Source organism: Crotalus tigris, unplaced genomic scaffold, assembly GCF_016545835.1.
Source record: "Crotalus tigris isolate CLP2741 ecotype Arizona unplaced genomic scaffold, ASM1654583v1 scf7180000023598.3388751, whole genome shotgun sequence".
In the NCBI taxonomy this organism is placed as follows: Eukaryota; Metazoa; Chordata; class Lepidosauria; order Squamata; family Viperidae; genus Crotalus; species Crotalus tigris.
Window position 1 is genome coordinate 623011 of NW_024100068.1, and position 27337 is coordinate 650347.

Sequence of the window (27337 nt, forward strand, 5' to 3'; positions counted from 1 at the left end):
ACTTGTTGGGACAACATAACCATATACTCAAAGGCCAAGTGGCTTAGATATTCCATTACTCTGATGGCTGGAATATCTTTACCCTTAACTCTAGTAACTGGCTTGCTTGAAATGAGGATAAGTTGCTTTCCATTTTTTTAAAAAATATTTTGCTATAGTTTGAGAAGCCTTGGTAGGAGAAAAGCAGTGTTAGTTCCAGAAGGAGTCAGGTAGCACCTTTCTAGACAGACACAAAAATAATAAAGGCAATTTATTAAAGGCATACAGCTGATGAAAGCGTTTTCCTTTTCATAAAATATGTTAGTCTGAAAAGGTGCTACCAGACTGTTTCTCATTTTTAAACAGGTTGTAAAGCATTTTCTTTTTCTTCCTTCACCACATTCAGGTAATGTTGTATAATTAATTAGAATTCTCATCCTCCATAAGCTGCCTGTCTAAATGGTGATTTTCCTTGATTAGTTACATTTATGGGGGGATTGCTCAAAGCCAATATTTAAAATCAGTAGAGTATTTACAAGAACTATCGTGGACTCTAACCACACTGGCTTCAGTCCGCTCAACTGAGCAGATACTACATCTGATTAACTTGAACATTTCTTTGGTAAAGACATCATCATAATTTAATTCCATCATCATTTTGTAGAATACAGTGCTGAGACGTTGTGTCAGCAGAGAAACTGGAGATCTTTTGAGTTACATCTCTTAAAAGCCATCTTGTCTGATGTCTGTTGAAACAAGTTTGCTGTTCCTTTTACACCTGTTGTTTTTACCAGAAGATCCTCTCTCAGGAAAGTGAGCTGTCAGAGTGTAATCACAAATTGGCAAGTAGAGTCCTTGTGCATTCCATCCAGCTGTTCAGCCTTTGCTTTTTAAGTTAAATTTTTGCAGAATATTTCAGTATGACAATAAACTTTGTAATCTCTTTAAGGGGGGCAGGGACTGATTTCATCTGTACATGCACTGTCTGCAGGATTTAAGAGGCAAGCTTATATCTAATCACTGTGTGCATTACTATGTTTTGTTTTTTTTAATTTTATTTCATGATATTTCCATGCTAGTTCAGGTCCTCTGAGCTTCTTCCATAACAATTCTAAATCAAATGGTTAAAGTACAGTTACAATTTAAAATAAAATGGCAGATTTAAATCATATTGATAGTGAAGCTTTGAACTTTAAAAGGGAGAAAAATTCACAACTCCATTAAAAGAATGTTCTACTCTAAATCCTTAGACTGATGAGGTTTCTGAAAGGAGTTAGGCTTATTATAATTGTTTATATTATGTCACTTGGAATAGCATTCAAAGAAGGCTGGATGTCATGTTGTTTATGATTTTATAGATTAAGAGGAGCAAAGCTAAGCCAAGAAACAGAATGGAAACACAGTCTTGTTAGTAGTTGTGCAGAATATTAAGCAGAGAATTTTTCTTACCACATGATAGCTGAGATGCCAGGAACTGAATGTGCTATACAACTCAGCTATGATCCTTCCTCCTTTAGACTGCGATTTGATTGATAACGGTTTCAGGATTGAGGAAACCTCATTATAGGACTTCTTAGGATCCCTTAGAAGGCTATTACATTTTTTGACTCATCCCTCAAAGCTTCTTTTTTTCTTGAAACTCAGGTCACGGTACACCACATCCTGGAATACATACTTGGCTGGCAGTGATGATTCTGATAAGCTTCTGCTTGTTAAATAACTTGTGTCCAGATGAGGGCAACACACACACACACACACACACACACACACACACACACACACCCTACTCCATTCAATTAGCAAAAATCTAGCTTGATATTTATTAAACACCAGCACTTCACTGCATCAGAATAGAGATGGAAAATAGGACAACAGGTGATCCCTCCTCTCTTCTTCATAATGAAAGAAATAATTGGTGGAAAGCAATAATATATTCAACAAAAGGGACCTCATCTCATACACCAACTGACAAACTGGCTAACTGGGTAGACATTTGCAGCATCATGATTAGGGGAAAAATATCTTTAAAAGAAGTTATGCATGCTTTGGAATGATTTTTCTTTTTACTAGTAGACTAGACAACCTGTGATTCTTTGGGTCATTCTTCTTTCCACATATTATAATATGGGCTTGTGCTGTTTCTCCTCCCCTGATGGCTTCAGGAGAGGGAGAAGCTGCTTCCTCCTTCTCCTTAGCTGACTGGAAATGCCTGCCACTTCACTAAGGGAAGTGGAAACAAAGGGAGTGATGAACCATGAGAATAACTGCACCCTCCCCCCACTCTCCATTTTGGTATGTCCCCATAGTCCTGTATCTGAAGGCAGGAAGAAGGTTTACTTATCACTGGCACTTCCTAGTCAGTCTTCCTTCTCTGACTCACAGTACTGCATACCACTTTGTGGTGAGCTAGGGGAACAAAAGAGAACAGCAGACTGTGAAGATAACTGCATCCTCACCCCCCCCCCATTCCAATGTATACGGAGGACTTCCTTCTGGGAGGAAGAGAGCTCACCAGTCAACTATTTAGAGCTATTCCCAGTGCTTTTTTTGTAAAAAAAAAAAAAAAAAGGTGCCGGAACTCACACATATCATACAACCTGCCTTGCCTACCCTACAAGGTTCCATCCCCAAAAGATGCCGGAACTCCGTTTTAGGTGTTCTATGACAAAAAAAGCCCTGGCTATTCCAATGGTATAAACAAATAGTTCAGAATAAACTTTTCTTGCTGTTTGGAAGCAATGACTTGAATAACGTGGAATTCTTTGGCCCGTTGAGTAACATGTCACTTTTGGAAATGTTTGCCTACATACAATAAGTAATAATGACAGAGGCAAGCCAATCACTATGTTAAGAGATCTGCTCAGTGTCAACACTTAGGCACCTAACTTGCTGACCCCAACATTTAAGTCAAATGTTAACCACACTTTAGGCCTAAAATCATCTGCAGATTCTCCAGTCTGCCCTGACACAGCTGAATTTCTGTTCTGGCATATAACATCATGTTTCCAAAGAAATGGCCCAGCCAGGGTGCCCTGTCCCAGGGACCTGGGATACATTCAGTCGGGAACTCTATATGGACATCTCTTTTGGAAGTGGAACTTTAGCCAACATACAGGTAGTCCTTGACTTACGATCACAATTAAGCCCAAAATTTATGTTGCTAAGCAAGGCAGTTGTTAAATTGATTTTGCCCCATTTTACAACCTTTCTTTCCACAGTTGTTAAATTAATCACTGCAGTTATTAAGTTAGTAACATAGTTAAATGAATCTGGCTTCCCCATTGACTTCGCTTGTCAGAAGGTCACAAGAGGTGAACACATGACCCAGTGACCCTGAAACCATCATAAGTATGAATCAGTTGGCAAGCATCTGATCCACGTGACCCTGGAAATGCTGCAATGGTTGTAAATGTGAAAAACAGTCATAAGTCACTTTTTTCAGTGCTGTTGTAATTTTGAACAGTCACTAAATGAACTGTTGTAAGTCAGGGGCTACCTGTATAGAAAATCTACCAATGTGGGCACCAGTGACAAAGATCAAGAATCAGGTTGTGAACATCCTTGTCATATAGGACTCATATGTAGCATGAGAGTTTTGGTCAAGCAATCTCCACTAAACTAATTAAAAGGTCTCTATCATATATAAACACACTCATGCACACATTGAAAAAATACACATACACAAATATATATTTAAAATGTTTCTTTTAAGAATCATGTATCAATGATATAAATTGTAGAAAACATTTGCAAAGAAAGCATTTACAACAATAAAAGCCTTTTGGTTATAATAGGTACTTTCTTGGGGTTTCCTAGCTGGGTGAGAATTGGAATGACAACCATTTTTCTGTAGTCACAAGTAGCTTCTAAGTTATATGTTTATAGCTAATTAAACCTAATAGGAAGAACAGAAGTTGTCAGTGCTTTCAATCACATAGCATCTAAACTGATGAAGCTAGCCAAACAGGCCTCTCTGTGCAAGGGGATCAATTCCAAAGATCACCAGAGGAGGCCATAGATTGGAATCATTTTGCATCTGCATAGATTATTGCCAATTGGACTGAATCAAGACAGCAGAACTGGCAAAAGCAATGGGAGAAAGAGGTGAAGCTATTGAAAAAGAGAGCAGTTGAAGCCATTTTGCATATGCTTCATCCCAACATTGAAGCAAACATTGCTTCTAATGTACTGCTGCTCCTAATAAAAATCCTGCATCCAGTAAGCATTTTAGTAGTTTAAACTAGTTTTTCCAGGTTGGGGAAAGAGGTAAGAATGGTAGTGTGTGTTTGTGTGTCTGTTTTGTGTGAGCATACATCCATGTGCGTGAGATGCATATATCAATTTTCTCAGGATCTTCTTATATTCTACCTTAAGCTGCCTTTTGATCTTGATTGTGCAAATAGCATAAGTGACTCATCTGTCCTAGCCTGTCTCAGCTCAGAAGTTAGACAGTTACAGGTGTAGTTAGTACTTGGATGGAAGACCACCAAGGAATAATATCAAACCTGTAGACTATCCTAAGAGTTAAAAAAAATAAAAAGTGTCCCAGAAGAAAACAATGGCCAACTGCTCCCATATTGTCAAAAAAATTAGTAATTAGGAACAGGATTTGAGCTGAGATCATCTGTACCAGTGTTTCTCAGTCTCAGCAACTTTAAGATGGGTGGACTTCAAACTTTCTGGGAACTGAAGTCCACACTCCTTAATGTTGCTGAGGCTGAGGAACACTGATTTATACTGTTTAAAGAGCAATTTGTAGTTATTGTTGGCTACATATACTTGAATAAAAAATATATTCTAGGAAAAGAAGACTAGATTTGCAAACAGGACATACGTACATTTTCCCCTGCACCCTCTGACTTCTCAAATTCAGACAATTACTATTTCCAAATGATTTTGAAAAATGCACAATGTGAGAACCTCAGATTTCATTTAAGAAGTGGATTCTCACACATCCAACAGCAACATGACAATGCAACCTGAGAGCATCTTTGGATTATTCTTCGTTTATAAAAGCAAGACAAGAATAGTACTTGAATGACTTTGTATTCTATGCCATCTATTTCAAAGCTATTGCTGTGCATTCAGTTTGGAAAGACTGAATTGAAACACTGGTCTTCTACACGTGTCAACATGGTCAACTCCTAAAAATGTCTAAATATTATTTTGTGTGTTTCAAGTTCAATCATTATTGCATATTCATACTGGGATTTACTATCTGCTGTGAACAAATATCTGCTGTGAACTCCATGTAGGCATCAGGAAGGGCATCCGGCCAGTAAATGCTCAGCTGTATCCAGTCACCCTGAATCTGCCCTGAATTAAGGAACTACAGCAGGGGTGTCAAACTGCAGGCCCGCAGGCTGGATGCGTCATGCCGAAACCGTGCCCACCCCAGCTCCAGCAATGGGGGAAAAGTCGTGATATGTTGTGACACGTCATGTGACATGGCAAGTTTGACACCCCTGAACTACAAGGTTGTAAAAAGAAAAAAAATACTGGGATTTGCTAATTTCTTCCTGTGGATTGCTAATGACAAAACTTGTTCTTTTTGGATCAGTTACAGGATTAGGATCCTTAGATCTTTTTTTACTTCCAGGTGCATCATGGATTCTGACTATATCAAGAATTTTTAAAGTTTTTTTTATCTGCTGGCTAAGCACAGAGAAGTTATCTCAACATGAACTTGTATCTACAAATGCGCAGTGATAAAAAACAAACAAACAAGCAGGGCATGAAAAGTAAACAAAGTTGCATTTGAGAGGAATCACAGATTAGGAGGAATCACTTTATAAAGTAGTTTTTTTTTCTGGTCATGTCCCTCTGTGCAGGATTGGACTATTAACTGGCAACTCTGGTCCATTTTGAATTCCAGGCATCATAGAACTGAACAGCAGCTGCAACACTTGGCACAAAGTTTCTTCTTTCTCTTGGGATTGAAGATTGTGAGGATTGCTTCATCAAAGACAGCTTTCAGGCCTTTCTGGGTCAAAGCTGAACACTCTAAGTAGCATTGGGCTCCAATCTTGAATGAAAGAGAAAGAGACAATAAGAAGTAAAGTAGAAAAAGAGACCTTGCTGGATCAGACCGAAGGCACACTTAGTCCAGCATCCTGTACCAAATGCCTCTGGGAACCTAGGAGCAAGCCAGGAGGGTGTTATCCTCTTTTTTTCCTAATTCCCATCAAAATGTAACTAAGATGTACACAGTACTGAGTTTAAATTGACCAGACTACTGAATTTTACCCCCCCCCTTTTTTTCCTAATTCCCATCAAAATGTAACTAAGATGTACACAGTGCTGGGTTTAAATTGACCAGACTACTGAATTTTATTTAGCCATGGGCAATAGGACCACATCCCCCATATCATCCGAGAATGCAGACAGGTACTCTAGCAGTAGGAATCTCTTCTTCTCATTTGCCCTTTTTAGCCCCGGTTCCTGGGCCCTCATCATTATCCAAGGCTTCCCTGCCTCCTCCCTGTCCCCTGAGGATGTCTTCTACAGAGATCATGGCCAAAACAGGAGAGTAATTCTTAGAATGCCATACACTGTACAGTTAAAAATATAGGCATTGTATTTTAAGGGTTGCTCATAGTTTGTGGTGCTGCCCCAACTATCTCAGCCCCAAAGATCCTTTTTCATGAGGCAGTTGAATTTTCTTGTTTTTCTTTGAAGACCTTTCGCTTCTCATCCAAGAAGCTTCTTCAGCTCTGAGCTGAAGAAGCTTCCTGGATGAGAAGCAAAACGTCTTCAAAGAAAAACAAGAAAATTCAACTGCCTTATGAAAAAGTACCTTTGGGACAACTATAATCTGGATGACTGAGAAACTCCATAGATAACTAGCTCAGTGTTTCTAAACTGGTTCCATCAATTTCTTAGATGGAAGAAATGTATCAAAGTAAAATAATTAAAATGTGTGTATCTATTAAGCTGGGAACCAAGTCTAAAATAATGGCAACATGACTGGGGCTATTCACATAACTGAAATCAGTGAGAGGCCAATGCTAAAAGTAGGGAGATTTTTTGAAACTGTCCTCCAGATATATTGAGATAACAACAACCCAAATTCCATTGACTAATGTCTAGGAATGCTAGGACTTATTTCTGAAGCCTACCAGTTTGGGGAAGGTTTTCTTAAGGGCCAGCGTAGTAAAGACTTTAGATGATGAAAATAAATTATACTATACAATGAATTAAATCAAGATCTGCAAAGACAATGCTCTTAGATATATCTATTGTTTCATATTTCTTAGGGGGCAATGGTGATTGAATGAAATCTCTGCTGTGTTTAGCCCTGAGAAAAAGAGAAAGGCCTTTGGCTTAACTTTGCTGATATCAGTTTAGCTACTACTACTGTTGTTGAAGGAAAACAGTACCTCTTTGGCCAATTTGATGCCATGTTCATAAGTCAGGGGCTTCTCTTTCATGTATAATAACCGAGCCAAAGTTCTGGGGTCATCTCGAAGGTCAATCTAGAAATGTATAGACAAACACCAAACTTAAATATCCTTAGACCCCTGTCTCTAATTCTCAAACAATAAACTTCTGCAGCAAAATGCCCAGAGCTATTTGAGTACATCTCGTAGGTGAGGTGTTATTTCTTCCATGCTGATTTCTACACAAATTTAGATGCCTCATTTTCAGTACCTCCGAAATTACGGTGGCCTAAAATGAGACAAACCACCGAACTTCTTTCATTTTTGGAAGCCTTTGGATTCTTTTGTGATAAAATACAATTCATTGTTGGAAAGTTTCCCCAGCTATTCCCCAACTAGTCTGTGTTTCACAGAGTACCCTAGTTTACCAGTGACGAACATTTCCACTGTTTCTTTTTGGTCATTTACCTGTGTTCCTATCAGAACATAAGGCACATGTGGCATGCAGACTTTCAATTCCGGAACCCATTCCTCTTGGACATTATGATAGGAAGCAGGGTTTACCACAGAGAAACAGATCAAAAACACATCTGTGTTGGGGTAGGAGAGGGGTCTCAGTTGATTGTAGTCCTCCTGTCAAAGCAAACAAGTACACAGGATGAAACTGTGAATTGCTATTTAGTCTTGGTTGCAGTAACTGCTGGGAATTCACTTCTTATTTCAAAAATATGAAATATTTCAGCATCTTTGAAGATGGTCTAAAGCTCCTCAAGTTGTTCAGAAATACTAATATTATGTGGAACATAGCTTTAGAAACCGTCTCTTAAATTAACCAGAAGGTGGTGCTAGTTGCCAGTGTAAACCATGAGACTGGCTCCTTCACTCAAGTTGCTACTGTTCTGAGAGGCGAAAATTGAAATCAATTTAAAAATGCCAGAAACAAAGCTAGCAGGATAAAGTAAGACACTCCACAGCATTGAGATTAATGATATAAGAGGATGACCTCGTCAAAGTTTTATGCCAAGCGAAACCTGCAACATCTTTGAATATGGAAAACTGGATTTGCTCTAATTATTCATATTTGATATTGTAAGTTTAGGGTGGCAGTTATATGATGTTTTTTGTAGAACACTATATATTTCTATAGTTTTACAGAAATGAAAAATGTCTATTTCAGAATGTCATACAGAAAGAAAAACAGCTTTGTTTTTCATGATTGAAAGGTTATGGCCTGAAAATAAATAAACTGGAGATGTATTACCTGTCCTGCTGTGTCATAAAGTCCAAGCAAATGTTGCCTGCCTCCAACTGTCACAGTAACTGTAGAAAAAGGAAGAGAAGAAAATTATTATTATTTATTAAATTTATATGCTGCCTGACTTCCAATGACTCTAGGCCAGAGGTCCTCAACCTTTTGGACACAAGGGGCCGGTTACCTGGAGAGAGTTTTTTTCCGCAGACTGGAGGGGACTTAGTTTTGTGTTCTGCCTGTATCCTGAGGATGGGGCTTTTCCTTGTTTGTGTGGACCGGTTGCTGGCATGCTGTGGCCCGGTACTGGTCCACAGACCAGGGGTTGGGGACCCCTGCTCTAGGCAGTTTACATATCATTTAAAACATTAAAACAAGATATTAAAATAACAATATACAGGGTAAAAGTGGCAAAGATAACAAACCCAGATGGGAACAAAGAAAAAGAGGAAAACAGGGATTCAATCAGCTCGTCAAAGGCTTGGGTGAAGAGCCAGGTCTTCAGGGTTTGTCAGGCTAGACCCCAAAATAACATGGAACAATTCAACCTGAGTTCATTTTTTTATTTACTTACACGCAACAGACAGAATCTTGCCAGACCAAACGCCTAACGGATATAACCTGGGAAATTCTATGGTGTGGCTAACTGAATACTTTTTCCCTGTCTCTTATCCATCTTCAGGCTGTGCTGTATGACTGTATTATTTTATTATTTTATGATTGTTTTAACTCTGTACGCCGCCCTGAGTCCTTTGGGATTGGGCGGCATATAAATAAAATTAAATACAAAATACAAAATACAATGCTTGGACTTTATGTGAGGCTGTCTTTAGAGACCATCTGGAAGATTTGTTTATTTGTATAACTGATAGGCTGCCTGACTCCCAACATGTTACATAGGAACATGTAATGCCTGTATTGCAGACCCTCCATTTACTGTACCCTCTTTAAGATCCTAAATCAAGTAATGACTCTTTCCCACTGCCTATATTTTAATTTTGTCTGGCTATATTAATTTTGTCTTATATTGTTTTTCTTGTCCTTTTTCACACTTGAATGGATGACTTTTTAAAATTAAATATATTTAAAATTAAATATATACAGAAAGCAAGGTTAAACAGAAGAAGAAAGAAAGATTCTTCCTAATGTCTTACTGTTTTGATGAGATATGATTGATAGTCCCAAAGCAAAGCTCTTATCTTATACACTTACATCTTCCCATATGTACTGGGGTGGTGAAGGTGAAGGTTTGTTCTCCGAGCTTGTGGTTTGGCTTCTGAATGTTTCATTACCAAGCTAGGTAGCATCTTCAGTGGAGTTTAGGGAATGTTAATGTCCATACAGTATCAGGTGTGGATGCGTAATTTGAGGGTCTCATCATGGGTCAGATATAAGTCATCAGTGAGAGCCTTGTGATGAGTCTTGTGATAGGGAGGTTACATCAGGTCAGGGTCATTCAGAGGTGAATTGCTGGTGGACCCTCCCAATGACCCTCACCTGGTATAATCTCCCCATCACAAGACCCTTCACAAGCCTTAATTTATGACTCAAATCTGATCCATCACAACACCCTCACTTGACACACACCCCACCTGAAACCCTTATAAACAGAACACTGACACTGACATTCCCTAAACGCCGCTGAAGATGTTACCTAGCCTGGTAAAGAAACATTAGAAAACCAACCCACAAGCTCAGAGAAGGAACCTTCACCCTCATCCTACACTTGAGCTACAAATATTTGCCGCTATTGTTCTGGTGTGGGTTTTGTCCTTCACCTGAAGCAAAGCTGTATGGTTTTTACTGCATCAAGAACCGTGTTGATTTTTGAATGGCATGCCACGTGGACTTGTGCTTTACTTGCACTACATTTAATAAAAATTAATAGTTTTATAATTATAGTTTATATGATTATTTTGCAGTAATATATTTAACCATTTCCCATTTATGTCATCTTGCAAAGTACTTGGCTATAACTTTTAGATTACTTTTTGGAGGGGGGGGCAGTTGCATACACTTCTCAGATAGTATATCTCTACTGTCAGGAGATTAGACCACAGAAGTATAAATGAAGACTTAGGTAGCCTCCCATCCAAAAAGCCAGATCATGTCTACTTAGCTTTATAGATTAATGATTATATTTGGCTGCCATTACATGACTCATTGATTGGATCACCTCCTTTGCAAAAGGACTAGAAGGAATTTGTTGCACAAAAATAAAACTGGAGTTCAGCTGGAACAGATCCTGTAGTGCAGTGGTTCTCAACCTTTCTAATGCCGCGACCCCATAATACAGTTCCCCATGTTGTGGTGACCCCCAACCACTTATACATCACCGGGTGCCAGGGGCATGGCCAAAGAAAGGGGGGGAAAATGGCAGACAGCCTTGTTTGGCGACCCCCGTGAAATGGTCATTCGACCCCAAATGGGGTCCCGACCCACAGGTTGAGAACCACTGCTGTAGTGTATATTCTGCAATATGGAAAACAGAAATCAAACCCAAAACTTCAGCTGGTGCAAAATGAAACCCTGAAAATGGCCTTATTTTATTTGTCTATTATTTATTTCCTTACTGACTAAAGTGTATATAATACTTTCCTGAGTAACTCCAAAGGAAACTAGCACTTAATAAGCACTTATTAAGGAGCTATGCACTAAGGATTGCACTAGATTTGCCTGAAATCTGGATTCCATGGTAGTTTGAGGTGACTGAAATAAATTTACCTGATGGTAGGATCCACACCTATATCTGTTCTGTTCCAGTTCTGGTTCTTTATGAAGCTTCAAGCCTACTCTGCTTTAGAAGGGTGAGGTCTTCTAAAAAGACGACACAGCTACATCTGTATTGCTACACATAGAAATAACCTATAAGAATTTATAGAGTACAGGTAATCCTTGACTTACAACCACAACTGAGCCCAAAATTTCCATCGCTAAGCAAGAGAGTTATTAAGTGAGTTTTGCCCCATTTTATGACCTTTTTGCCACAGTTGTTAAGTGAATCATTGTAGTTGTTAAGTTAGTAACATGGTTGTTATGTGAATCTAGTTTTCCCATTGATTTTGCTTGTTAGAAGATTGCAAAAGGGGGCCACATGAACCCAGGAGACTGCAACTATCATAAATACATTCCAGTTGCTAAGCATTAAAATTTTGATCATGTGACTACAGGGATGCTGGAAGCTCATAAGTGGCTCTGATGGATACTTCTAGTTTATGCTCAGTTTCTCTAAATTATCAAGTACATCCATATTAAGGAATCTGTATATTTGTAGATATGTTAATATATATCTACATTCCACATGGGATAACTCAACATGATAAATATTATCCGCCACTCTTTCTTCGACCTTATTTCCATTGACAAAAATGGAAATGTAGAAGAAACAGTGGTGGATAACATTTATCATGTTGACTTATCCTACATAGATTGCCTGCAGTGAGTTGTCCCACTGCGAATTGACAGCAGCAAGATGGCCATGACAAAACGGCCACGCTGGGTTGGCTGTTGCAAGATGGCCATGGCGAGTTGGTTGTGGTGAGTTGTCCTAGACCCGCTACAATATATCAAACTGGCCAGGGTGATTTCAATGAACGATGATCCAGCGTTCAACTATTGGAGCTAATCTCTATGTACCAACCTGATGCATTCTATTTTGTTTGCAGCTGTGCCTGTAGAGGAATGGGACTACATTAAGGCAAAGAGAAGCAAAGGATAATGTTTTAATCAGTATATTGATTTTAATACTCTCACAGTTAATTTCAGAAGCTGAGGGAGATGCTGCTCGTAGAAAAGACCCTGTGTATGAACATAAAATGGTGTGTGATCATTTGGTAAAAATGAAGAAAATGTACAAAACATAAAGAAAAAGTGCAAGTTGTCAGTGTAAAACTAAGGCAATAGTTGAATATTAACATATTCTAATGGTCACACGTGATCTTTGTTAGAATTTAGTTTATATAAATGTATCAAATTAGTTTTATTTCTTCCTGGTTTCAATAGCTAATTTAAATGGCCTTGACTGATATTTATTCTGTGATACACCCTTTATAGCAGTGAGCTGGCTTCCGAGATTTGAGCTATTGTTTTGTTTTGTTTAACTAGAGTGTAGTACACGGAGATGTCATTATGAATCAAGGGGAACAAGGCACAGATAAGCCCTTAGATACAAAGCTTGTGAACAAGAGGCTCAAGGTTCAGTTCCTTATCACTCAGCCACTCACACATCATTTCTTATTTCAGCCAACAGTAGGTGGAAAGAAGACCCTTTTATGGATATTAGTAGGAACTGAAGATGTTACTTTATTCCAGATCGGACTATTTGTTCATTAATGTCTGCAGTTTTCATTCTGACTTGGAATAGTAAAGACTCTTTTCTAGAGCTGAGCTACAACACTATTTTCTACTCATCTTTGGGCTGGTAGAACCCCCCCCTGGTATATTAGAACATTTATTTTTTCATCATGTCACATTGAGTGGTCTACTATAAATCCTGCCTCTATTTCTGTTTCTATTCACTGCACTCCTCGGACCTCCTTCCTAAGCTTAAGATTTTACATGCTTATAGGGGATACCCTAGGGTAGAATTAGAATAAGAAGAAAAATACAATTTTAACAGTGATACAGCTTAAGAATGATTTAAGAATGACTTATGTTTACCTTAATCATGGGCTGAGGATGAAATTGAGGCACATCAGGGGACACAGTAGACATGGATGTTGCCAAAGCATTTTTGTGCCACGCTTAGGTGCAAAAGAGCCTTTTCACCTTTGTGATTGATTGGTAGCAACCCAGCTGTTGCTATGGTGATATAAAGTCTAGTGCTGTTTTATCACAACATTGGCTAATTGGCATCATAAATGGCTAATGTGAATGTTTGCTTTCTTTCTGTTCCATGATCTATTTTTAATTGGGTAGTAAGGACTGAACTTGGGCAGATGCTTTACTACTGTCCCTTAGGAATTAACTGGGAATCAGGTACTTTTGCTCAACTGCTACAAATCAATCAAACATTTAACAGTCAGATCCAACTTTCTGCTAAGTTAGAAGTGGGCTTTCTGCCAATTATGAACTTGGGGTGATGAGTTACAATGGCAAACAGATTAACTATCCAGCAGGATTCCTGTAGGAATCTGATAGACAACCCCAGAGCTTTGGCATTTATTTTGACATCTTGGGAACTGGTATTAGGTCTGCATAAATATTCTTTCTACAGTATATAAATTCTGTTCTTCTGCTGGCAAACTAACAAATCATATTACAAACATGCAACCATTTCCAGCAGAAGAAACCCCAAATTTGCTGCTTCATCCAACTTTAAAATTCATCAACAACAGCCAAAGAAAGAGAGAGATAGAGATTGAATGTTCTACAGGCTTTTTTCCTCTAATGTAGGTTTCTGAAAGATTGGCTGAAGTTGGTAGAGAAGGAAACAACTCCCTGTCTGTAAAAAAATAAAATAAAGATTTGTAAGATGTCAAACTCTATTCATCTGTCTCTGGCATGACCAACCAATTCTTGATTTTTTTTAAAAAAATATCTCTTTTGCACTTTCCTCATCTTTACAAAATGATGTCTTGTGTAAATGATCTTTTCTCTCCCCCGCCCTTTCACCTTTCTTAGCTATGTACAATGGTACTCAAGAAAGAATTTATCTCTAATTCTGAGACTTGTTGTCACAAAAATATCCTTATCCTTCATCATCTTGTCTACATTTGTCACTCCTTCTCTCTAGAATAAATCTGCCATTTTGATTCTTCACAATCTATAAATGCGCCAAGCATGCTTAATTGGTGTTAACTTAATCTTCTTAATATTTATCACTAATCCAGATTTTTGACTTCTCATTTTTTAATTTCATAATAAGCTCTTCTAGATTTATTTCACTTTCATGTAACAATGAAGTGTCACCTGTATATCACAGATTGTTCGTGTTTCTGTCAGACTTCCCAGCTTGAATTGAGCAGAAGTTATCCAAACAGCTGATCCAGAATGGCTAAATCTTTTGCATGCTATAATTCTATAATAAAGTCATTTTAAGAAAGACAGGGTTGTTACATGTATGTTTGTGTGTATTCCTTTGGGTTTGAAGAAGGCATGCTGTTGTGCAATTTATCTGTTGAAACAAAGATGGTTTTGTAGTCCCAGTCTGGAAGCGCAGAGTCTAGCACAATGGGGATTCTGGAAGTCCATTGTTATAAGTGGATGTTATTCTTGATATTGTTCAGGTTTTGGTGGTGCCTGTCTTTAAAGCCTTTGTAGCTTAGGGCTCTCCAGTGAGTTCTGTCAGCAGCTGCAGCTTCTAGTTGCTTTGGCCAGATGTCACAATGGCATATGGTTTCCTTCACAGCATCTTTATATAACTTGTATGGATGACCTCAAGGTCACTTTCCAGTCTCCAATACATGCTAGAGGAATTGTGAGGCATAGGGTGGTTGGTCATTCTGATGATGTGTCCCACCTATGGTTCTGATAATCAGAGTCTCAATGCTCATGGACTTTGTGTGATCCAAGACCTCCTGGTTGGAGACACAGTCTTGCCAACAAATGGTGAGGATGGAGTGGGGAAAGCACATGTGAAATTTCTCCAGTTGTTTAATGTGGAATTGGTACAGAGTACAGGGAAGGGATAACAACAGCTCTCTGACTTTCAGCTTTGTGAAGATATGTATCAGGACTTCTTGAGAGGGAAGCAGAACTATGTAGTACATTCATTTATTCCAGTAGGTAGAGATGTTTTTCAGCAAAACATTATGATTCCAAATCCTACTCTGTGAATCTTGTCACACTGTGATTTCCCATTCCAAAATAACATATATCTACTTACTGCGTCCTGTAATGAACTGTCATCTGAAAGCTTGGTTTGAGTGCAGTAATGTCACTGCTATAATGATGAAGCTTGGCTACTATGCGTGCTGTTTGTCTTTCAAGCCTTGACGCCTTTTCTCTATCTAGCAATCTGTTGATGTTCTGGGTTTTGATAATGAGTTTTTTGTGATTTGTTTTTTTCTTGATACTCAACTGCTAAGGAGATTATCTACCAGTCACAGCTAGCCAGATGTTGTAGGGCAAGCACTGTTTAAGGTATCTTTTCTAATTCCCTTCATCATGTGAGGGTGGGCAGTACTATCCTAAAAATGGTTGCCCAGCTGCTGAATGCTTTTACTGTTATGGGTACTGAGGTAAACAAACACTGATCCAAAGGCAGCCCATGTGCATGACTGTGAGTACAACTACTCATAGTCATTTTCACTGTTGCTTTATCATTCATCCCCCATAACTGCAGGACTCAGTGAATTAGTTTTGGAACTGAAGTGAATTGCAGATGGTTTGTAAGTGAAGATGAATTGCACAATAAAAACTAGTGCATGGTGGAGTCTTATACAGAGCAGCCATTGCTCTATGGACTGTCCCACACTCAGCAGAAGAGATCCAAATCCAGGTATAAAGACAACCATTACATCTGGAGATCTCTTCTGCTACAGTGAGTTACCAGGAAGTCTAAGTATCTTGTCACACAACATCTGTTGGTCTAGCTTCTTGACTGTTGGAATGTTGATCAATCTCTTCTGCTCAATCCACCAGGGTCAGACTTCACATGCTGCTATAGAGAGATCTTCTACCTCACCGAAGGTTGAAGACCTGTTGGCAACTCTCACCTGCTTTGGCTCTTCTGCCAAGATGGTTTACCAAGGACTGGCTGCTGCATGTGTTATAGCTACTTGGAGCCACAGGTAAAAGCTGAGTGCCAAGTAGGGAACAAAGATAAACGAACAGTGCTACTGTTTGTGGCCATCTTGACTTTTTTGACCACACTGTGTGTGAACAACTCTGAAGCAATTGATTGCCCTCCTATCAATGGGAGATTACAATTATGTGCAAGACTCACAACAGAATCTATAACTCCTTCTTCATTCTTTTCCCTTTCTCAGGTTTGATCCTGAGTGGCACTGGATTGTTAACATAACTCCTAAATTAGTTCCAATTCCCCATGTAATTCCTACTACTCTGATAATGTATTTGCTGACAATAGGACAATCAGATATAAGATAATATGCATCTTTACTTCACTTTTTTTTCTTCTACTCTACCCCTGTCTCCAGTTGGGGAAAGCTCCCCAAAAGACTAATCTAATGTTCTGGCACACCCATTAACCTTAGTATGTTCCATGTCCTGGCATGAGTTTTGTAACCAACCAGTTTTGTAGTCTGTAAAGTTAATCTGCTTATCTTATCTTATCTTTTAGCCATTTTTATATCCTTCTTTCTGATCCTTCTCTGCCTTTTCTTTGAAATTTATTTCTTCATTGTCATTTCATTGTCTTGATCACTCTATTCATCTTTGTAAGATTGTGAGTGTAACTTTGGTTGGGTGAGGAATATGTGCAATAGTTCCATACTTTGCATATTCTCTATTGTATTTTCATTTTTCTTTTGCCTCCTTTGCTTCTATTAAACTTCTACTGTGATTATTCTTGATTATAATAAAATTGCTCTTCTATGGACTGGAGTAAAGGAGTGTCTGTTAAATTTGAAGATTAGTTTTGGACATATGTAATGAATTCAAATTCATGCAGCTTCATGACAGCTATGTAAATTTGATGTAATATATGCATGAATTTCATAAAATGTATGAATGCTGATTCATCAAAGAGTGGACTTCATTGTTTAGTGAAATATCTATATTCAGATTTTATTTGTTGCATCCTAAGTCTATTGATTGTGCCATAATTTTTCTGATCTTAAAAATCTCTCAAATTTTCTTGTTATTTGCCCACATTTCTTGATACTCAACCTGGATGTCTCATCATTTGGGATCCAAACATGCCTAAATATTTCAGTCTGTCCATGCAGTTGTTTGCAGGTTTAATTGTGGAGTTCCTTCTCTTAGGTGGGTTGGTATCAGTCCTTCAAACAGTCAGAATACCACTATTGTTAAAGGATGTAATAAGAAAATCTTGAAAGGCTGACAGAGCTTTTCTCTCCGTCTCTTTGAGATCAAAGAAAGTCAAGGCAAAGTAATTTTGATTTTTTTTTCATCCTCTCCCATCTTTTTGGGCTAAATTCATGTTTTCTTAGCAATTGCCCCATACCTTCACTAAGACTATCTCTGTAGTCCTCTATATGTGATTTGCTCAGGCACCCGCCCTTAATCTCACTGTGGATTACTCTTACCTCATTTATTCATGAAGATAGCCTCCTTTTGCCAGATCTTTCTTTCTTTCTTTGTTTCTCTCTCTCTCTCTCTCTCTCTCTCTCTCTCTCTCTCTCTCTCTCTCTCTTTCTTTCTTTCTTTCTTTCTTCCCGCCTTTATAATTTCACAAATAACTCAAGGCAGCAAACATATCCAACATCCTCTCCCTATTTTCCCCACCCTGTGAGGTGAGTTTGGCTGAGAGAGTGTAACTGGCCCAAAGTCACCCAACTGACTTTAATGACTAAGACAGGACTTGAACTCATGGTCTCCCGCTTTCTAACCTGGTGCCTTAATCACTAGACCAAACTGGCTCTGAAGGTCACTCGACTTTACTGTACTTAACTCTCCCATCATTTCCAGAGGAACTGGGAGGAACTCAGTTCCTATCTATTTTGAAATGAATACCAATAATTATTTATTTACATATTTAGGCTGCTTCGCACTGAAGACTGCCAATGTATATCCATCAGCAGCTGCCAATTGTTTACACTTGTTACTTGAATCACTGAACTTTAAATGATTATATGATTTGGTTTGTATTGATCAAATACACAAAATGTTATCAAACATTGCAGGAAGAGAATAGCTTGTCTTACAATTTCAGATAATTTGCGAACTAGGTAAAGGGGGGGACGGGGGCTCCAGTAAGATGGGGAAACTTGTAAGCAATGAAACAAGTCAATAGTGTGGGAGGGAGATCAATGGGTCTGATATTTCTGCCTCTTATTAAAATGGTCTGGCCATAAATCTAGTTACCAACATTGACCTATGCTCTGCCAAAAGCCAATATAAACAGATTCTAATAAAGATGACCATGACTTTGTGATAGGCAATTAATGAGCAACCTGTCCCCAGAGAAAGGATTCTTCCTAACTTTAATCAGCTGGAGGTTGACAAGTTGGTAATAGGAATACCATGTACAATGAGTCTGTTCTTTAAATAGTGAAAAAAGATGAAGGAGGAAGATAAACAGAACAACAGCCCTCTGACATCTTCTTGCACAAGGTGGAAGAATAATCTTGATTTGTTAAAGGCCTGGAGCAACGCTGATCGACAGGCTTAGATGTATAGTCCTGTATCCCTGTAAAAAGCTGCCTTTGATTGTGTCTTAGCAGCTGTTCCTCCATTCCAGCAGGCAGTTGCTTACACAGGCCTCACCAGATGGGAGGAAGTGTTTATTATTTGAATCTGTCAACTTCAGCATGGAGCAGAGATTTTTTTCTTTCCTTCCCCCAACAGTTCCACTGTTCTGAAAGAGAAAGGCTTATTCATGAGCCAAGAAGATGGTCCAGGTTAGTTTTCCTCTGCTGTCGGCAATGAAGAAATAAATAAGCTGCCCCTTTTTGAAGAGGGTTGTTTTTCTGTTCTGATGCAGATTTTACTTCAGCAGAAACCAGTGTGAAGGACATGATTTTTCATGTAGCAAGGATACAGTTTTATTTCTTAGCAACTCTGATTAAGAAATTCCCATTGGCACTACTGGAAATAAGCCTGGAAGGACTTTAAGTAAGAGCAAGGCCTAGCATTTCTAACTTACCGTAGTTTTGCAGGAAGAGCGCTTCGCTTAAGGATCTTCATTTAAGGAATAGGCTGGAAAGTCTAATGATACAAAATACATATCTCTCACACAAAGCTTGGGGAATAAAGTTAAATAAAACCTTGGGAGCTGCCTTCCTCTATCACCTTGTATTGTGAACATCTTGTGCAAAAATGGGTGGCTTTTGTCAGAATGATGAAAGCAATATTGCAACATCACACCACAAGTTCTGTACCTTTTGGATATGCCCATGACATCATGACAGTCATAGGAAACTGCTAGACTTGCCAAAATGCCTGCTTACATCACTCTGACTCCGAATGTTTTCCCTCCCCAATTCAAATGAAGCTGCTGAATCTAGGGCTCCAAAGCGCATGGCTAAATGTCTATCTCAATCATCCATGTCATGGTTGTCCCAAAGATGTTTTTTCTAAAACGCAACTGGACTTTCTTGGTATTTTTTTTTGAAAATGTTTTGCTTCTCATCCAAGAATCTTCTTCAGTTCATGAAGAAGTTTCTTGGATGAGAAGCAAAATGTTTTCAAAGAAACCACTAAGAAAGTCCCATTGCCTTTTGGAAAAAACACCTTTGGGCATTGCCCCAAAGCCCCTTGTTGTGATCTTAGCTGACTTCATAATTCTTTGGATCTTAACTTCAATGCCTCCAGCAAAGCATGCCATGCCATACTAAGTTGGCTTCATGTAGAACATGCTTAGGAAACAGATAAGTCCGGGAAGGGCACAACCAAAAGTTTCTACATTGTTTTAATGTTTTGAAAATTGTTTCTCTTCTCGTGAATACCAATTCTTCCCACTCTTCTAAAAAATATTGGTTGCACACAAGACATATTTCTGATCTTCTAAACATTGGACTATGCAGGTCTTCATGTAAAACAAAAATATGAATATGTTGTATACAGTTTTTCTTGAGAGTTATGGGCACTCCATATAAAAAGGAAATCTGGACAAAGGGGTATTATTATGCTTAACTGAACTATTTTCTTAAGAATGACATAAATCTTGATACCATGATTGATGCTCCTAACAAGAAGGGATAACATTTGGCAGTTTCTCGCTATGAAGATGGAAAATAATGAAAGCTGCTCATTTTACCTGTTATACTTTTCAAATTATAGATAAGTGAGCATACAATGATTTGCAAAGAATTGGGGAAAATCTGAGTATATTTCAAGAAGTTAATATGGACTCCTAGCTAAGATGATTAAGTTGGAATTCTGGGGCATGTTAGAGGATTTAGCCCTAGACTGCAGATTGCAGGACTACATAGACTCAACCAGTAAAGGATCCATCAAATTGTGTCCTACCAGAAGCAGAAGCCAGAATATGTTTTGCTTCTCCTCAGCACTCTTAGGAAAATTGGCAATTTAACCAGACTAAGCAGAGAAGGTAAAAACCCTGCAGATTAATCCATTAAATAAAATTAGAAAAATATAATCTAAACTAATAATTATTAGCAACACAGAAGCAATTAGGCTTAAAACTAAACACCATTCATGTCCCATGATTAAAACTTTGCTCCAGTTCATTAACTTGCTACCTATTTTCTGATCTGATTAAATTTGGAAGACAGAAAGAATATCTTGAACAAATGTCAGTTGTGCAGGATCTGAAACTGTAATGAAATGTACAATAGATTCCATAAACATGAAGGACAAAGCAGGAAGGAAGGGAGGGAGTTAGACTATTACAAAAAAGACTTTTTGGTCCTGGGAAGGAAAAAATATGAGAAAGAAAAAGGTATATGTTGAGCAAGAGAATTGTTGGGATAGATTTTCAAGGTTCATTAGGTTACCCAACAAAGATTTTTCCAGAAATCCAAGTAGATCTTTTTTTCTGAGTTTGGCAGGGTTTGATAGAAACTAAAGGCAGCCCATTGGGCAAGGTGAAGCTTTTATAAGATTTTCCATTTCATAGCATATATTGTCTTCATCAGGTTATTGCATCAAGCATTTAAACCTGCCTTGATGCACTATACCCAAAAGAGCATTAATATGCAGTGTGATAAAAAGAAGCCGCAGAGTGTAACGGGGTCAAGGAGCCAACTGGCTCAAACCCAGTAACCTTGACGAGCCTGGGAGATTCACAGAACTTCCATAGGTAACATGAACTGAAGGAGAAGCCAGAGAGTTCAATTTAAGAGATAAAGTTGTAGAGGGAGGATGGTTTGTTTTCCCTAAGAACAGGAGTTTATATGAGAAAAGTTCTGTTAAGTGCAATATGAGCAGTCAACTTCCAACTGTTTGGAGCAGTGGGATTGCAAATTCTGTGCCTGATATTGCCTGTCAAAACTTGTGAAGAGTGGCAAAAATGGGATTAAAATAGATGTTTCAGAAATGGATAAATATGGACTTTTTGGGTGGGGTTTCATCCTTCTAAAGAGCTTTATGAGACAGGAGAAAACAAGCCATATTATATTGTTTGATTGTTTTTAAAAATGGGAATAGGAACAAGAGGCTTTTGAAAGCAAACTGCTCCCATTTTTATCCTTAAATTCCTTAAAATTATCACCTGCCAAAGGGACCATGGCTCATGTGGTTAGAACGCCAAGTGAGAAGACCATTGAGAGGTCAACAGCTCAGCAGTTCAAAACCTGAGCCAAAACCTCAGCAGTTCAAAACCTGAGTTCAAAAGCAAGTCACATGATGGAATGAGTTCCTGTCAATTTGTCCCAGCTCCTGCCCACCTAATAGTTTAAAAGCATGCAAATTCAAGTAAATAAATAGGTACCACTTTGGTGGGAAAATACCAGGGACACGAAAGAAGCTTCTTTGGGCATCGCCTAGGCAATGGTGATATTACTGGCTAATCCTTTAAACCTGAAAGTGCCTCAGTGGCTTCCTGCCTGAGCAGGGGGTTGGACTAGATGACTTCCAAGGTCCCTTCCAACTTTACTATTATTATTATTATTATTATTATTATTATTATTATTATCATCATCATCATCATCATCATCATCATCATCATCATCTCAACTTAACTCTATATATCATGTTCTGTACTGACTCTTTGAAAAAAATCTTAGGCCATTAACGATTTCTTCTAAAACTCTGCTTAAATGATAAATGCTTTGATCTGAAATCTTGTCCTCAGTACATACACCATATCAATCATAGTAACCCTTTTGGGGATAAACAACATGTCAAATGCAAAAGAGGAGTCAGAAACTGTAAACCAAAGAAATTAAAAGCATGAGATAAGAAAAAAAGAAAAGAAAACATAGCTAAGACTGGTTTATGCTACCATCATTAACTATATTTCTCATATCTTTTCATGTATGCTTCTACTACCTCTTTATGCTGCTTTAAATATTTATTTTTATTCTTTAGAATTCACTTTTCTCTTTTTTGAGGATCAGATCAGCTCCATCCATTACTTTTTTGGTTCTTCCCATCTTCTGAATCCTTCACTCTTCCTTCAAAATTTTGTTTTGTAATTTAATCCTCATTTATTAAGATAGAGAGGTGTGGAATATTTTTTCAGTCTTAGCCATAACAATAGCCACTGCATCATTCCTAGCTAACTGAAAGGAGAATGTCCTAGTGAGTCTGAGTCCATTTTAATTGCAATAAGCAATTAAAGCCAGATTTTTCTACAAGCATGTTCTATGCAAGTTAAGGATTGTTAACTACTATAGACTGCCTATAGTAGACAGACAACAATATTGTTGTCCTCATTCCACAATTAAGATATGCTTGTGGTATACTCACATCCATTCAGATACTATATATGGTGATTAGAAAATCCAAAATTAATTATTAATTCGATGTTGCTTTTCCACCACCATATCCTTTAATAAAGGCAGAAAAAAAATCAGAATATAGTGTTGCCCATTGGCCAAGTGTCAGGATGTACCTACTCAGTTTATGCATGTGTGTGCATCTATGTGCATCTATTGTGTGTACGTGTGTAAATCAGTATACTCTGTGGCAAGTAGTTCAATTTCTGGATATATTATTCTTAATCTGTGTCTGTTCTTTCTCAGTTCTGCATTTCCAATTTAGGCCAACAACAAATGCAGGTTGTTGCATGCTCTAAAGATTTAACATCATTTGATACTTGGTTGAATGGAATAAGAATTCCATAGAAACCTCATTCCTATTATTTGGGCTACACAGAGTATTTTATTTAGGGAAACTGGTCAGTTTCATAATCATGGAAGAAAATAATAGGTTTTTTAAAAAACATATTCTGGCCTGAAATATATTCCAGCTACTTATTTTCCTAGCAGGTAATCTGAATTGAAGGAAATCATTTGTATTTGTGAATTAAAAGAAAGGCTGTTGGTAGTTTTCTCATTCATGCTGGCTGGAGAATACTGGAAGATAAAATCCACATTTCTTAACGTTGTTGAAGTTCTAAAACACTACTTTAGAACAATCTTCTTTATTGTGGCGGCCCCCAGGGGTGTAGGCTAACTTCCAGCTTCCAGTTGCATAAAGCAGAAAAGACTGGGGATAGATGGATGAAGGGTTTTTTTTTTTGGTACACCTACTTCCAAGTGAAGCAGGCACACATGCTTTCTCAGTATCTCTCAACCAAATGACAAAGCAACCAATCAATAACCATGAAAAAGTCTAAGCACACAAAAGTAGAGTGATAGAGGATTGACACAAATGTAAAACTACCTCAAATTAAGCCAACACCACCTAAAGGAAATAAAAAGTTCTCTCATATTACGGACTAGACATTCCAAGATCATCCAAGGGTAAATAAATAAATAAAAATAAATATGGTAGCTGCACCCATGTGATACAACCCCATCCCTTATTTACTTTCATTGTGGTGGGCTTGATTGTGTGGTTTTGGTTGCCACTCTGACTTTTTGACATCCCTCTCCCTTGTAGACAACCCTGAGAGAGTTACTAGTTCTAGTTTTCCCAATGACTTTTTAAACTCTTTAGACCTGAATTCTCCTCTCAGAAGAGACCAATGACTTTGTTTTGAGATTCATCTCCTAGCTAGCCAGCAGGTCACCCAAAATTAAAAATTTCCTTATCATGGTTTCATCTATGGTCTCCTTGGAAATAAGGCACAATACTTCTGTACTCTGAATAGATAACATTATTTCGCCTACAAAGCCACTGAACCTTCAAATATCTCTGTAGGACTGTTGGGCTACTTTTTATGATGATGGCTACATTTAAGTTTTTAACTTAAATTCCAGAAGTCCGGATGTAGGATTGATTAGGCCCCTTGGGGCAAATGTTGTAGAATGAAAGCCCCATGGCAATCCTTGGAGATGCTGGCCCTGTTACTTTCCTCAATTCAGTCTCTCTCTCCATTCAGTCATTGTCTCCTTAGAACCATTGCCAGAGAATAGATCCTATTGCAATACAAAACAAGAGAGAAGAAACAGGAAGGGCAACACTTCCATAATTCTTGTCAACTCTTTCCCAACAGCGGCCATAGGAAGCCTCTGTATGGTTCCCCCCCCTCCGTGTAATGAGGTAGCATGTGGTATTTTTGTATGTTTCCACTGTCTAATAATAATAATAATAATAATAATAATAATAATAATAATAATAATAATAATAATAATAATAATAATAATAATAATAATGTTGGAAGGGACCTTGGAGGTCATCTGGTCCAACCCCCTGCTCAGGCAAGAAACCCTATATCATTTCAGACACATGGCTGTCCAGTCTCTTCTTAAACACTTCCAGTGCTGGAGCATTCACCGCTTCTGGAGGCAGGTTGTTCCACTGGTTAATTGTTCTAACTGTCAGGAAGTTTCTCCTTAGTTCTAGGTTATGTTACCACTTTGTGTATATGTATACACAATGAAATTCAGAGCAGCCTGCATATAGTCTTTTTTGGGCTTCATGACCGAGAGGGAAGAGGAAGGAGACTTAGAATGGAGGATTTGGGAGGACAATTTTTTAGGATCTGTTTTTCTCTGCAACCCCAAGCAGGATCTGGCCCATTTTCAAACTCAATATTTCTGTTGCTGGCATCTATAAACAAGGATCTATTAACAAAATTAGCAAAGAGGAGAAGGATTTACTGAGAACATTCTGTGCAAAAGCCCCTCCAAATATAAAATGAAAGCTGGCTGAAAATCCTCCCATTGCTCTTTTATGACTTTCCGATCAGTGGATTATCTCAGTCTGTCAAACGTGCAGCCCCTGCATGCAACTTTGCATGGCTGCCTGGTTTTGCAATCTATAATATTTTTATTATAGCACACTGTATACACCTGTGGACACAGGGTCGATGGATAGTAAATAATCAGGTTTATGTTTATTTTCAGAACTCTATGGAACAAATTGTCTGGTTCTCTTCCTACTACTGGCACAGTTTCAGACAGCTTTGTTAGCAGGAAAATATGTTGTTCTTTCAATTTATTTGCCTCCTCTTAGTCATGGTCAGAGAGCTTTACTGTAAAACAGATCTGCACAAAATATAATCTTCGTTAGATCATACCAGGTAGTAGTATCTGTAGCCATGGATATGCTTTCATATCTTCCTTGCCAAGAAAATCAGTTTCTACAAGCTAAATAAATAAAATTAAATGCATTAGTTTTTGATGGATTTACTAGCCACTGGATCTCTAAGTAGAATAGAGGTGGTACTATAGAATTCTGAAGCTTTCCAGTCCTTTGAAAACATTCCAAAGCTGCCATCTCTAAGTGCTGTCAGCTTGTTTCCAGGCTCCTTTCTGAAATGAGGACTAGACACTTGTCCCTGCCTTTTAAAGCTGACTTCTGAATTCAGTATTGTAGATAAATGAGGTGGAGCAGCCTGCAGAGCAGCTTCATAATTGAAAAAGTTCTTGTTTTAAAAAGAGTATAATATGGAAGGATTGGAAGAAGTTATGATGTTTCTTAAGTGTTCAGACCCTTTCATGTTTGTGCAAAAGCCTATTCTCTGTTCAGTGAGTAAAGAATATAGGATGTAGTCTTAATATTTTTTCAATGTAATGCTTATTATCATTAGCGTGTGCAAGTCTGCATACGTATGTTTGCTGTGGATGCATTTATACTGCTTTAGGCTAAAGGTCCTGAGCAACTCAACCCAATTTTTATTTAGGGGAAAAAATAAATATTGAAGACAAATATGCACCTTTATCAGATTGGACTATTGCAGACAGCTTCCTAACTTCAACAATTTAAAGTTATATAGATTGCAGCTCCCAGATTTCCTCAGCCAGGCTGGCCATTGTAAGAATTCTAGGAGCTGAAGTCCACACATGTCGAAGTTACTCAGGTTAGGAAGCATTCTAGTCTAACCTGATAGGAAGTACATTAAAAAACCACTCCTGGCTCCAAGGATTACAATCTTTTATATACTTGTTGGCTATAGTTACACCTGCCTTTCCAAGTATAAATTAGGAAGAGCTCAAGACAGCTTCCATAGAGAACTCTTTTCATTTCATCCCCTCAACCACAGCAGGCTGAAGTTGGTTGGGCTGCTGAGAGATACAACTAGTGAGTTCCCATAATTAAGAATGAACTTCATCCCGGTCTCTCTGATAATTCAACATCTAATCAGTTCACTACACAGGCTCTCTTCCTTACAAAAATCCATTATAAATCAATATTGTCATGTGCTGCAATGAGGTTTTATGGTTATGATAAAACAGCTGGCTCATGTTCTTTAGTGCACAAACAGCTTTTTTAATATATAATAAGATACTGCTGTCTTGCCAAGAATAACTTAGTAAATCAATGCATGAATTTATTTGACCTGAAGGATTAGTGAAAGATTTATCCCTCAAACTTTGGAGAGTCGAAGCAACTGGGAATATACTCTATTCTTTCATCTTGTATGCTTTACCTTTACAACTTGATCCTGTTTTATTTTGGGGTATGCAAAAGATTGTCAAAAGGGAACCAGCCCTCACATATAGAGGGATGAAATCTTTGTTATCAGAGACTGATAAAAAGAGGGATCTTGAGTCAGGGCAGGCAGCAAAATGAGAAAATAGACCCTGTTACAAAGGAGCTGAATTAGACTATAGTTATATTTAAACAC

The 27337-nt window shown here is 38.1% G+C and overlaps 1 protein-coding gene across 1 annotated transcript in view; it reads right to left on the minus strand.

Annotated features, from left to right (window-relative positions):
* Positions 1–3678: 3678 nt before the first annotated feature.
* Positions 3679–27337, minus strand: part of RHOJ (ras homolog family member J) — a 67883-nt gene continuing 44224 nt past the window's right edge. The window contains exons 2-5 of the mRNA XM_039319523.1: positions 8620–8678; positions 7827–7991; positions 7359–7454; positions 3679–6004 (exon numbers count right to left, since the gene is read on the minus strand). Of these exons, the coding sequence (XP_039175457.1) occupies positions 5858–6004; positions 7359–7454; positions 7827–7991; positions 8620–8678 (467 nt within the window). The 3' untranslated portion in view covers positions 3679–5857. The remainder of the gene's footprint in view (positions 6005–7358; positions 7455–7826; positions 7992–8619; positions 8679–27337) is intronic.